This window comes from Danaus plexippus, chromosome 19, assembly GCF_018135715.1.
Source record: "Danaus plexippus chromosome 19, MEX_DaPlex, whole genome shotgun sequence".
NCBI lineage: Eukaryota > Metazoa > Arthropoda > Insecta > Lepidoptera > Nymphalidae > Danaus > Danaus plexippus.
This window is the reverse complement of record NC_083549.1, coordinates 2,259,621-2,274,449: the sequence shown is the minus strand read 5'-3', so window position 1 is coordinate 2,274,449 and position 14,829 is coordinate 2,259,621. Positions and strand designations below refer to the sequence as shown.

Here is a 14,829-nt window from a genome sequence, read left to right as displayed (position 1 = left end):
TTGCGTCTTTTGTATCCCTTCATTTCTTTCCATTAGTGTAGTAAACATTTTTTTCCAATATCATTTATTTATATATTTTTATAGTGTCATATATTTTCATCTCAGAATCAAACTCGGAAAGCCTGACGTTAAAGTTAATATCAACAATAAGTTTGTTAATTTCAATATATATATATATATATATATATAAACTATATATATATATATATATATATATATATATATAACTTAACGTACTTATGCAAAGTAAAAAGTGCTGGCCAAAAATAATGTAAAATCGTAACATTAAAAAGAATGTTTCTAAAATCGCGTTAGCAACGCCTTTTAAAAATTTATTTAGTATAAAATTTCCACTCGAGAAGAAAATTGCATTCAAAATTAAGATTTATCAAAAAAAAACCGTAATAAGCGAATAGAATTTCGGGACTCGTCATCGGATCGGCAATTCAGCAGCTAAATAGTTACGTTTAAAGAAAGAAACATATCTTGGAGAAGATCCAACGTTTTTGTTGACCTGCATTTTGTTTGAATTTTTCGTATTTTCATGTAATGAAACAAATTCCAGATAGTCAAACTGAAACCTACAGCGGATAATGATAGTGTTGTCCCAACAGGCATTGTCGTGATGAGAGGCCAAACGACTTGTTTAGTATCCTGCATTCTGTTAGTAATATATTCTGCTTTCTTGGAACAAGTTACTTTAAAATTAGAGAATTAGATTTTACTTTGTTTTGGTAATCATTATTGATAATGGTATTATTTTATACATTTTTAGTTTTCTTATATGCTTGAAGTGCATACTTTAAGAATACATTAAATTCATCTGCTATGATTACTAGATGAGGTCCTTTATCCCCTCATTCCAACTTTTTCCTTTACAAATTCTTCATATAATTTATTCTTTGGTAAGTTTAATTATCCAGCAATTGTCCTTGAACTTCAGGATTTTTCCAATTGCAGCTTAAAGGTTATAATACAATTTCCAGTGTTACGGAGAAATTTAATCTTCTTAACTAAATAAAAGTTTGTTCTCGGAGATACAGTGATATCCATCGTTAAGGCAAGAGTACACTTTTTAGTATGAAATAATTAGATTTCTGAAATATGGTAATGTCAAATGTTAATGATAATATTATTGTTTCTTTTTAAGTCCAATCAATATATGCATTAATTTGGCTAAAGCAACTTTAAACAATAATTGAAAGGCTCAGTTAATAATCATTATAATAAATAACCGAAGAGATTAAGTAGGTAGGAATATAACAAATGCATAACATTGTATATATCGGATTTTATTACAAATTCATTGTTTTAAAGACAGGACGCCAGCCTCGCTGACGTCTCTAATGTCACTTGTTTCAGTAAGTTCCAGATATTTTAAAATGAAACTTCAATTCTTCTAAATGTTCTTGTATTTCTCGAAGGTTCTTTATGCTCCGCACTCGCTGAACTCTGCAGTCCCCTGTCGTGCGTCCAGAAGTCATATTTAAACCAGAATTCAAACATAGTTCTATTCTCTTTGATTTCGTTTTACTTTTAACAATAGTAACGACGACCAATAACGTGTTATAATAATTGATGCCAGTTATTTTCATGTTGCATCCGTCGTTGAAGCTGCTTGCGCCGATACGGCCATTCTGGCAGGCGGTGCGTGCTCTGCACCTGCCTGGTGATGTGTCCTCTCTTGCTTAGCTTTCGTTATGTTCTCGTACCCGTTGCAGGTCTCGTAGAGTAGATGGGCCAGGTTCAAGAATTGATGCTTCATCGTCCGAAGTCATGCCGATACGGTTATACTAATGCGTGCTCTGCATTGTTTTCTGTGATAACAGAGAGATACTTATGTAGTCTAGGTACTTCCACAGTAAACCTAGATAACTTTATATTGTTATAGTTATGGTTAACAAATTTGTTGTGGTCGTATGGGTTACGTTGTTCATTACGACTCATCGTGAGACGAAATCATAATATCACGTCCAATTATTTAATCTACTTATGGCTTTGGGGCATCACACGAACATTCATAACATATGTCATAGGACGTCTCCACATTTTTTTTTTTCTATTTTTTTTTATTTGTCGTAAGACGTCTCCATCCGTCTACATTATTTTTTATTAAAATATTTTTTATTTTTTATTATTATTATTATTTTTTTTTTGTTATGGTTCGGATCCGCACGCCAAATGCATCTTTTATAGTAATATATCTCAAACTAAGTGTTAGACAATCACATTACTAGCAACGATTTATGGAATGCGTTTGAATGAAGTAATTTGAACAAAATGAAATACGCTCACCGGATAACTATTAGGTAGGCGAACAGTCCACCTTACTGCTTGCTTAGTAATTCTGTGTCGTCCCTCAGACGCTGTGAAGTCTCATCGTAGCTGGTCATGTGCCACATTCGTAGCTGGTCATGTGCCACATTTCAAAGTCATCCACGGTCTCTCAAAAACCTAGCTTTGTATCTTCTTTCCGCCTCGACCATCCTGTTTTGAATGTGTTGGTGCATTACTTCGATTTAAACGGACTGATTGTCAAATTGTAATCTAAACTGTCAAAGCATAATTGACTTGTTCGTATGGGCAAAACATCGGCAAGGATACTAAATTTTCCACGTGTATTCTTATCGCGTAATAAATCTGCTCCGGTTAACATATCAGTAGTCGTTTCAAAACCTGGAACAGTCGATATTGAATTGAAATTCGGCGTCATCTTCTTTTTCTCGTCGGAAACACGATTCAAACGCATGATCACGGTTAGCAGAAAAGGAACAGAAATTAGTTATATTCGCAATAGATGTATTTGATCAGGATTTTGGAGTCGAGTATGCTTTCGTTTGAATTACAGCATCGTTTTTGTAGAGGCACTGCCGTGTGTTAACCAGACATGTTGCAAATATTACTGTGAAGAGTATGTCTATTGTCGTATTTAAATAAAGCAATGGTCTTAGTAGTTTGATATTAAAATCATGCAAGTTCTTATAGATCGAGTGAGTACCTTTCTACTCATGTCTTCCCAAGGCCTCCCTACGTCATCTCATGGTATTCTTAAGGATACAGCAAGGACCTGTGGTTGGCTCAAGAGTAACACGCGATTAGTTCAGAGGTACGCTCTCTACATCTGTGGTGTAGACTTGTCTTCTCACGGCTCCACAAGGCATCCCTACGGAATCTCATGGTTCTCTTATGGATACATCAAGGACCCGTGGTTAGCTCAAGGGTAACACGCGATTAGCTCAGAGGTCACGCTCTCCAGATCTGTGGTGTATAATTGTCTTGTCACGGTACCACAAGCCTTCCCTACAGAATCTCATGGTTCTCTTCAGAATACATCATGGACACGAGGTTAGCTCAAAGGATAATAACAAATGTTAGCTATGGTCTCACGTAATGCCTCTTGTGTAGATGTTGCAACTAACCAATCGTCTGCACACTTTCTAGCTCGCTCCTTTAAAAGACTTTAATTCTAATGTCGTAGTTACTGATTTGGTACGTATTTACAGCCGTAAAGATGCGTTTGAATCAATCCCGAACACACACACTATCACCGGGATCAAAAGATGATAATATTAATATGATCCTGTTAGTAATTTTAATCTTATCCCTTGTTTTTTTTAGTAGCAAACGTTCGGTCACGCTCTGCATTGTTGACATCATTTGCATGAAAGACTGAGGAGCGTTCTTCATTACGCAAGTTCTCCGGATGATTATTTTCTTGAGCTGGATCAGGATTTACAAATACACTAAGACCGGCAGTAACTGATCACAGGAGCGATCCCACTTCTGATATCGGATTTTATTCCAAATTCATTGTTTTTAAAGACAGGACGCCAGCCTCGCTGACGTCTCTAATGTCACTTGTTTCAGTAAGTTCCAGATATTTTAAAATGAAACTTCAATTCTTCTAAATGTTCTTGTATTTCTCGAAGGTTCTTTATGCTCCGCACTCGCTGAACTCTGCAGTCCCCTGTCGTGCGTCCAGACGTCATATTTAAACCAGAATTCAAACATAGTTCTATTCTCTTTGATTTCGTTTTACTTTTAACAATAGTAACGACGACCAATAAGGTGTTATAATAATTGATGCCAGTTATTTTCATGTTGCATCCGTCGTTGAAGCTGCTTGCGCCGATATATACTTAAATGATATCAATTCAATTGCAAATAAAAACCATCTACTGGTGTGTTAAATATGATTTTTATAGAAACAATAACTTGGACTAGATGAACTATAATACATATTAAGGTGGGAAATCCTCGACGACAGGTCATTGTAGATGCGTGCGAAGCTGACGAGGAAATTTCACCCACGTTAGATCTGTGTGTTACGATGACGTCACTTTGTTCGCAGTTAAAATAAACGTATTGAAATAGGTTTGTATTTCTTTAACCATATCCGTCATGGATTTTGTGAGCTTTGCAAAGAATTTTTTTTAATTTCCATTAACACTAACACCTTATCGAGCCCAAAATAAATAAAAAATTTTCTTTAGCTCCTAGTTAGTGGAAAATGTCAAAAGTAGAGTTAAATTTATATTTATCAGGTTATAAAACTTGATAAAGAAGTTTTTAATATTACACTTACAATTCTTTAAAATACCATAGAATTTCCAGAGATTGTTAAACTACCAAAAAAGAGTCCCATAGGGTTTTTGTGAGTATATCGACTACTCTGACGAGCGAGAACCGTGTAAAGCATTTCCCCAGGTACGAAAAAAAAAAGTAAAATATAGTTTTATAAGTTTTAACTGTGTTTAAAAATATGCTAGTTCTTTTTGAGCATAATGATATTTTAAAACATTTTATGACTCTCTATTACCGTTGTACCGGTCACTAAGTAATCTTTTATTGGTATGAAGGACTGAGAAATAATAATTAGAAAGTCCTTGCTTAGCGCCTCCTCTATTTGTAATAAAATATAGGGATATATTATACCAAGATAAAAACTTTCAACATATCACAATTTTATCAGCATTGGTCTGGTTGGTTTAGTGTGAAGGTGTGGGTTATCTGCTCAAATTTATCCAGTCAGTTTAGTGAACGTGAAATTTAGTGATTAAATTTAAAGTATAACTTTATTGCATACGAGAATTTGAATTATTTAGTATTTTAAGGTGGTAGAGCCTAGCTGTGGTCTAGTTACTACAGCTCGAACGTAGGTTGGCTCGACCGAGGAAGTACCACCCTCTCACAGAAGATCGGCGTGAACTAGTCTTTAATGGCTGCGTTTCGTCCGGTGAGTGAGAGAGCCGGCGGGTCTTTTCCTGTTCCCACCCTTTCCTGCCCTGTCCTTTTCCTACCTTTTCCTCTCCATCTCAAACAATCAAGGTCGGCAATGCATCTGCAACAGGGATGTTGCAGATGTTTATGGGCGACGGTGACTACCCTCCATCAGGAGGGCCGTCTACTTTTTTGCCGCCTTTGAAAAAAAAAGTAATTTAACAAAAAATAACATATATTTTATGTTATTCTTTAAATGTAGAGTAAGTAAGCAATCAATAAGGAAGTACTCATTTCTCAAATGTTAACCGTCAGTAAGAATAATTTCAAATCATAAGATTGAAATCGCCAACCTGTCTTGAGCGAGCGTGGTGATTAATGCTCTAACCTTCTCTGTGTGAGAAGAGTCCTTTGCTCAGCAGTGGGTTCCTATAGGCTGATGATGAGGATGATGACTAAGAATCTACGTTGATTTATTGAAGTATGATAAATTGCACCCAGAAATTAATTATTTATTTCTCAAGTGTGTAAAACTTGAACCAAAGAATGATGCCAAATGATCGGGAATATTAACTGGGACCTAAAATTGTATAAATACTGTTCAATAATTTTACCATCACCATGTATTGTGCAAGTTTACATCGAGTAGGTCGTTAATTAAGTAATGTTGTAAGATTTATTTTAATAAACATTACTTTAAAGTAATCTTTAGTTTTCCTTCGGCCTTCCATCTGTAGCTAGCGTAACTAGCACGTATGTACGTCACGTTTTTGCGTATTGTTACGTCCCAAAGAACAGTTCTTGTCTTACACATTTTTCTTTTGAAGATTATTATAGTTCATATGTATATATTGTGTAGTCGTAGCTATTACGAATAAAGAAAATAAAATGAGTTCGAATTATTTATTTCAAAAATCTTATAAAATAATATAAGCAAATTTTGTAAACGATGATCAAAATTTAGTATTTAGTAACATTTTTATTTAAATGAATAATTGTTAATAAAATAATATGTTAACGTAAAAAAAATAAGCAAAGATAATATATAATAGATATATTAAAAATAGATTCTAATAAATAATTTATGTTTAATAAATATAATGACTGGATATAAATAATATTACTTCTTTTATGTCAATAGCCAGTTAAAATCATTGAATCCTTTCTCCACAGTCAACATTGCTTGGCCAGTCACAAATTTGTTTCTTTGCATCAAAAAGTAGTCCCTCAGGACATAATAACTCAACCGGCTCCTTATTAGAGCAAGAATAAAACCGATCACATATTTCATGAGCAATGATTTTTCCATTTGTGTTTTCATTTTCGCAAGTCGTTAAAGCATAAGATAGACTGCAATTGCAAGTATCCCTGTCTTGTTCTGGGTTTATGCGGTCGCCACACTTTACATTATTCGGGTAATCGCACCATTGTCTGTACGGATTATATAATAAACCTGCAGGACAACGCATTGTCACATTCCTGCCGTGCATACAGGCGTAATATTTGTCACAATATTGATGTGCAATAAGTGTTCCATCAGACCCAATCTTTGCGCATATTTCAGGCGCTTCCTCTGGAACACAATTACAAGATCCATCATTATCACCTCCATTGTTATCATCTTCGTTTTCGTTATCTGGTTCTTCTGGATCTGGAATAATTCGGTCATTACACTTAACATTATCCGGGTAATCACACCTCTTCTTATAAGGATTATATAACAATCCTGCCGGGCAACTTATGGTCACGTTTCTACCATGAGCGCATTGATAGAACTTGTTGCAATGTTCATGTGCAATAAATACTCCATCGGATCCGGCTCTAGCGCAAATAGCGGGTGCTTCACCTGGATTACAATTGCAAGGTCCATTCCCATCTTCTCCATTGTTATCATCATTTCCGTTATCTTCCTCTTCCTCTGGCTTTTCATCTTCAGGGTCCACAATGATACGGTCTCCACACTTAACATTGTTAGGAAAATCACACACCTCTTTATAGGGATTATAGAATAATCCAGCAGGACAATTCATAGTTACATTTCTGCCGTTGACACATACGTAGAACTTATTACAATGTTTGTGTGCTATAAGTATTCCATGGGAACCTTGTCTAGCACAAATAATGGGAGCTTCATCTGGAATACAATTACAGGGTCCATCATTGTCACCTCCGTTATTGTCGTCTTCACAATCTCCATCCTCATTATCTGGCTTGTCTTCTTCTGGTTTTGGAATAACCCGGTCACCACACTCAACGTTGCTGGGATAGTCGCACCATCCTTTGTAAGGATTGTATAACAAACCTGCCGGGCAATTCATGGAAACGTTTTTGCCGTTAAAGCATTTGTAGAACTTGTCACAATGTTCATGTGCTACAAGAATCCCATCAGATCCAGGTTGACCACAAATGGCAGGTGCTTTATCCGGATCACAGTTGCAAGGTCCATTGTCGTCACCTCCGTTGTTATCGTCATTGCCATTGTCATCATCACAGTCTCCATCTTCGTTATCTGGCTTGTCTTCTTCTGGGTCTGGAATAACTCGATCACCACACTTAACTTTGCTTGGATAGTCGCACATTTTTTTGTAAGGATTGTATAACAAACCAGCCGGACAGTTCATGGTTACGTTCTTGCCGTTGGAGCATTGGTAGAATTTGTTACAATGTTCATGTGCGATAAGAATCCCATTAGATCCAGGTTGGCCACAAATGGCAGGAGCTTTATCCGGATCACAGTTGCAAGGTCCATTGTCGTCACCTCCGTTGTTATCGTCATTGCCATTGTCATCATCACAGTCTCCATCTTCGTTATCTGGCTTGTCTTCTTCTGGGTCTGGAATAACTCGATCACCACACTTAACTTTGCTTGGATAGTCGCACATTTTTTTGTAAGGATTGTATAACAAACCAGCCGGACAGTTCATGGTTACGTTCTTGCCGTTGGAGCATTGGTAGAATTTGTTACAATGTTCATGTGCGATAAGAATCCCATTAGATCCAGGTTGGCCACAAATGGCAGGAGCTTTATCCGGATCACAGTTGCAAGGTCCATTGTCGTCACCTCCGTTGTTATCGTCATTGCCATTGTCATCATCACAGTCTCCATCTTCGTTATCTGGCTTGTCTTCTTCTGGGTCTGGAATAACTCGATCACCACACTTAACTTTGCTTGGATAGTCGCACATTTTTTTGTAAGGATTGTATAACAAACCAGCCGGACAGTTCATGGTTACGTTCTTGCCGTTGGAGCATTGGTAGAATTTGTTACAATGTTCATGTGCGATAAGAATCCCATTAGATCCAGGTTGGCCACAAATGGCAGGAGCTTTATCCGGATCACAGTTGCAAGGTCCATTATCGTCACCTCCGTTGTTATCGTCATTGCCATTGTCATCATCACAGTCTCCATCTTCGTTATCTGGCTTGTCTTCTTCTGGGTTTGGAATAACTCGGTCACCACACTCAACGTTGCTGGGATAGTCGCACCATCCTTTGTAAGGATTGTATAACAAACCTGCCGGGCAATTCATGGAAATGTTTTTGCCGTTAGAGCATTTGTAGAACTTGTCACAATGTTCATGTGCTACAAGAATCCCATCAGATCCAGGTTGACCACAAATGGCAGGTGCTTTATCCGGATCACAGTTGCAAGGTCCATTGTCGTCACCTCCGTTGTTATCGTCATTGCCATTGTCATCATCACAGTCTCCATCTTCGTTATCTGGCTTGTCTTCTTCTGGGTTTGGAATAACTCGGTCACCACACTCAACGTTGCTGGAATAGTCGCACCATCCTTTGTAAGGATTGTATAACAAACCTGCCGGGCAATTCATGGAAACGTTTTTGCCGTTAGAGCATTTGTAGAACTTGTCACAATGTTCATGTGCGATAAGAATCCCATCAGATCCAGGTTGGCCACAAATGGCAGGAGCTTTATCCGGATCACAGTTGCAAGGTCCATTGTCGTCACCTCCGTTGTTATCGTCATTGCCATTGTCATCATCACAGTCTCCATCTTCGTTATCTGGCTTGTCTTCTTCTGGGTTTGGAATAACTCGGTCACCACACTCAACGTTGCTGGGATAGTCGCACCATCCTTTGTAAGGATTGTATAACAAACCTGCCGGGCAATTCATGGAAACGTTTTTGCCGTTAGAGCATTTGTAGAACTTGTTACAATGTTCATGTGCTACAAGAATCCCATCAGATCCAGGTTGACCACAAATGGCAGGAGCTTTATCCGGATCACAGTTGCAAGGTCCATTGTCGTCACCTCCGTTGTTATCGTCATTGCCATTGTCATCATCACAGTCTCCATCTTCGTTATCTGGCTTGTCTTCTTCTGGGTTTGGAATAACTCGGTCACCACACTCAACGTTGCTGGGATAGTCGCACCATCCTTTGTAAGGATTGTATAACAAACCTGCCGGGCAATTCATGGAAACGTTTTTGCCGTTAGAGCATTTGTAGAACTTGTCACAATGTTCATGTGCTACAAGAATCCCATCAGATCCAGGTTGACCACAAATGGCAGGTGCTTTATCCGGATCACAGTTGCAAGGTCCATTGTCGTCACCTCCGTTGTTATCGTCATTGCCATTGTCATCATCACAGTCTCCATCTTCGTTATCTGGCTTGTCTTCTTCTGGGTCTGGAATAACTCGATCACCACACTTAACTTTGCTTGGATAGTCGCACAATTTTTTGTAAGGATTGTATAACAAACCAGCCGGACAGTTCATGGTTACGTTCTTGCCGTTGGAGCATTGGTAGAATTTGTTACAATGTTCATGTGCGATAAGAATCCCATTAGATCCAGGTTGGCCACAAATGGCAGGAGCTTTATCCGGATCACAGTTGCAAGGTCCATTGTCGTCACCTCCGTTGTTATCGTCATTGCCATTGTCATCATCACAGTCACCATCTTCGTTATCTGGCTTGTCTTCTTCTGGGTTTGGAATAACTCGGTCACCACACTCAACGTTGCTGGGATAGTCGCACCATCCTTTGTAAGGATTGTATAACAAACCTGCCGGGCAATTCATGGAAACGTTTTTGCCGTTAGAGCATTTGTAGAACTTGTCACAATGTTCATGTGCTACAAGAATCCCATCAGATCCAGGTTGACCACAAATGGCAGGTGCTTTATCCGGATCACAGTTGCAAGGTCCATTGTCGTCACCTCCGTTGTTATCGTCATTGCCATTGTCATCATCACAGTCTCCATCTTCGTTATCTGGCTTGTCTTCTTCTGGGTCTGGAATAACTCGATCACCACACTTAACTTTGCTTGGATAGTCGCACAATTTTTTGTAAGGATTGTATAACAAACCAGCCGGACAGTTCATGGTTACGTTCTTGCCGTTGGAGCATTGGTAGAATTTGTTACAATGTTCATGTGCGATAAGAATCCCATTAGATCCAGGTTGGCCACAAATGGCAGGAGCTTTATCCGGATCACAGTTGCAAGGTCCATTGTCGTCACCTCCGTTGTTATCGTCATTGCCATTGTCATCATCACAGTCACCATCTTCGTTATCTGGCTTGTCTTCTTCTGGGTCTGGAATAACTCGATCACCACACTTAACTTTGCTTGGATAGTCGCACAATTTTTTGTAAGGATTGTATAACAAACCAGCCGGACAGTTCATGGTTACGTTCTTGCCGTTGGAGCATTGGTAGAATTTGTTACAATGTTCATGTGCGATAAGAATCCCATTAGATCCAGGTTGGCCACAAATGGCAGGAGCTTTATCCGGATCACAGTTGCAAGGTCCATTGTCGTCACCTCCGTTGTTATCGTCATTGCCATTGTCATCATCACAGTCACCATCTTCGTTATCTGGCTTGTCTTCTTCTGGGTCTGGAATAACTCGATCACCACACTTAACTTTGCTTGGATAGTCGCACAATTTTTTGTAAGGATTGTACAACAAACCAGCCGGACAGTTCATGGTTACGTTCTTGCCGTGGGAGCATTGGTAGAATTTGTTACAATGTTCATGTGCGATAAGAATCCCATTAGATCCAGGTTGGCCACAAATGGCAGGAGCTTTATCCGGATCACAGTTGCAAGGTCCATTGTCGTCACCTCCGTTGTTATCGTCATTGCCATTGTTATCATCACAGTCTCCATCTTCTTTATCTGGCTTGTCTTCTTCTGGGTTTGGAATAACTCGGTCACCACACTCAACGTTGCTGGGATAGTCGCACCATCCTTTGTAAGGATTGTATAACAAACCTGAAGGACAGCTCATGGAAACGTTCTTGCCGTGAGAGCATTTGTAAAACTTATCACAATGTTCATGTGCGATGAGTATTCCATCGGATCCAGCTTTACCGCAAATAGCAGGCGCTTCGTCTGGAACACAATTACAAGGGCCATTGTTGTCCCCTCCGTTATTATCGTCATTGCCATTGTCGTCATTACAGTCTCCATCTTCGCTATCTGGTTTGTCTTCTTTTGGATTTGGAATGACTCGATCTCCACACTTAACATTGCTTGGATAGTCGCACCATCCTTTGTAAGGATTGTATAACAAACCTGAAGGACAGCTCATGGAAACGTTCTTGCCGTGAGAGCATTTGTAAAACTTATCACAATGTTCATGTGCGATGAGTATTCCATCGGATCCAGCTTTACCGCAAATAGCAGGCGCTTCGTCTGGAACACAATTACAAGGACCATTGTTGTTCCCTCCGTTGTTATCCTCATTACCGTTGTTGTTATCACTATTATCGTTTTCATCGCCTGGCTTATTTTCATCTGGGCTTGGAATGACTCGATCACCACACTTAACGTTGCTTGGATAGTCGCACCATCCTTTGTAAGGATTGTATAACAAACCTGAAGGACAGCTCATGGAAACGTTCTTGCCGTGAGAGCATTTGTAAAACTTATCACAATGTTCATGTGCGATGAGTATTCCATCGGATCCAGCTTTACCGCAAATAGCAGGCGCTTCGTCTGGAACACAATTACAAGGGCCATTGTTGTCCCCTCCGTTATTATCGTCATTGCCATTGTCGTCATTACAGTCTCCATCTTCGCTATCTGGTTTGTCTTCTTTTGGATTTGGAATGACTCGATCTCCACACTTAACATTGCTTGGATAGTCGCACCATCCTTTGTAAGGATTGTATAACAAACCTGAAGGACAGCTCATGGAAACGTTCTTGCCGTGAGAGCATTTGTAAAACTTATCACAATGTTCATGTGCGATGAGTATTCCATCGGATCCAGCTTTACCGCAAATAGCAGGCGCTTCGTCTGGAACACAATTACAAGGACCATTGTTGTCCCCTCCGTTGTTATCCTCATTACCGTTGTTGTTATCACTATTATCGTTTTCATCGCCTGGCTTATTTTCATCTGGGCTTGGAATGACTCGATCACCACACTTAACGTTGCTTGGATAGTCGCACCATCCTTTGTAAGGATTGTATAACAAACCTGAAGGACAGCTCATGGAAACGTTCTTGCCGTGAGAGCATTTGTAAAACTTATCACAATGTTCATGTGCGATGAGTATTCCATCGGATCCAGCTTTACCGCAAATAGCAGGCGCTTCGTCTGGAACACAATTACAAGGACCATTGTTGTCCCCTCCGTTATTATCCTCATTACCGTTGTTGTTATCGCTGTTATCGTTTTCATCGCCTGGCTTATTTTCATCTGGGCTTGGAATGACTCGGTCACCACACTTAACATTGCTGGGATAATCGCATAAGCTCTCATAAGGATTATATAACAAACCTTCCGGGCAATTCATGGAAACGTTCTTGCCGTGAGAGCATTTATAGAACTTATCGCAATGTTCATGGGCAATAAGTAAGCCATCAGAACCTTTTCGTGCGCATATAGCACGTGCGTCTTTTGGTTTGCATTTACAATTTGCCCTTAAAATTGTTGATTTTAATAGGTCCTGTTCTGCTTCCATTTCGCAATTGACATTTGCAGGCCAATCGCAAACATTTTTATTCGCATTAAATAAAAGACCGCTCGGACATATTCGTGCTTCTAGATCACCTTGGTAACACTGATAATACTTATTGCATTCCGCATGTCTGTATAATTTTTCAATTGTGTAGTCTATCGGACATCCATTTTCATTTAGTTTTATTTCTGCCCCGCCGACTAAAGATATTACGCAGACCAAAAGGGCTGCAACTGAAAATATCAATAGACTTAACTTAGTAACTGTTATCTACTGAATTTAATATTGTTAATATATGAACACGTTATTTAAAAAACAAATGTCGTAAAAAAGATACGACAGTGTCTAAGTGAGGTAGCAATATAAAAAAATATTATAATAAAAAAAAAATTGCTTCCAATAAAATGTTTTCTGAAGTTAGATAAGTTCTTTTGATATTATCATAGACAAGTTTTTGCTTTTTAACACTTTGCGGGTGACTTTTTTTTAATGAAAAATATTTTTATTTTATTCTACTATATTATTCTTCTTATATTAAATGAAGTTATATTTTTATATGGTTATTTTAAATTGAAAATAAATTTGTCCACTTCTCAAATCTATACGTTCATTAACATAAATAATTATTTTAATTTAAAAGATTGCACCTACATTTATAACAAAATAGACATAAAAATATAGGATTCAGATTATGGCTCTCTTGATCATTCGATTACTATGAAGCCTTTGATGTCTGATGTTGAAACAAAAATATTCAGATAGAAATTATAATATTTGAACTCGAATTAGTATAAAATTCGGGATATTAAAAGGTTTTAACTCTGATAAGCTCTGTTCAAGATCCATCTTCCAATTTAAACCGGTCCAATATTTTGTGGTAGGTTCAGAAAAGGATTGCGAAGTTGAATTAATTTCATAATAATAGGTATATACGACATACATCACGTTTAAAATCATTTTAATCTATCTGTATATTCTCACTTTATATCAGTTTTTTTTTTTGCTATAGTATAAACACTGTTTATCCCAGGTGTAGGTAAAACTTTACACTTATTTTTTTGTACAACATAAAACTATTGATGTCTATTAAGGTCCTTTGAGAAGAAGATTTAATATTCCTACAAATACGAAATTAAAGTTATATAAAAATATATTTACTTTATAGAAACACAAATTAGCACATTCTCATCGTAAAACCTTAAGAGGGAACAGAAACACTATGGAAAAATTCTTTCTTTACTCCAAACAAACAATATTTAGATAAGAACCGTTATTGTTTATTACGTGAACTACTATAATGGAGTGTCAAAAAAGCGAGGACTATTGTAAACTGTACCCACCTTTCATATTTAATTCAATCACTATCCTTTAATTCACGTATTGTTGATAACAAAAATATATTGACAACTGTCCGCAATTAACACGGATCCCGATTATATATGGCATATTATCATTTCGTTCTTTGATTATAATATTGATTCTAAGAAATCTTTGTTATGATAAATCATTAATATATTGATTAAAAAAAATGAATTTTGAGAAACTGATTTGTTGATAATTCATTTTTATCTTGATTGCAATTTTATTGTAAACCTAATGTCGGTAGAGAAAAATTACTTCATGTTTGATGAATTGAGCTCGGATATGTGATCTTATGTACCCAGATCGCCAG

The 14,829-nt window shown here is 37.8% G+C and overlaps 1 protein-coding gene and 1 long non-coding RNA gene across 2 annotated transcripts; one reads left to right on the top strand and one right to left on the bottom strand.

Annotated features, from left to right (window-relative positions):
• The first annotated feature begins 316 nt into the window (after positions 1 to 316).
• On the top strand, positions 317 to 1,485 carry LOC133319392 (uncharacterized). The gene is made up of 4 exons (XR_009753022.1): positions 317 to 460; positions 566 to 663; positions 776 to 905; positions 987 to 1,485. It is a non-coding gene; the product is annotated as an uncharacterized LOC133319392 (long non-coding RNA).
• Positions 1,486 to 6,109: 4,624 nt separating this feature from the next.
• On the bottom strand, positions 6,110 to 14,610 carry LOC116768086 (uncharacterized). The gene is made up of 2 exons (XM_061523434.1): positions 14,498 to 14,610; positions 6,110 to 13,390 (listed from the first exon to the last, which is right to left on the bottom strand). The coding sequence occupies exons 1-2, from the start codon at positions 14,502 to 14,504 to the stop codon at positions 6,372 to 6,374; spliced, it is 7,026 nt and encodes a 2,341-aa protein (XP_061379418.1). The 5' UTR covers positions 14,505 to 14,610; the 3' UTR covers positions 6,110 to 6,371.
• Positions 14,611 to 14,829: the final 219 nt, after the last annotated feature.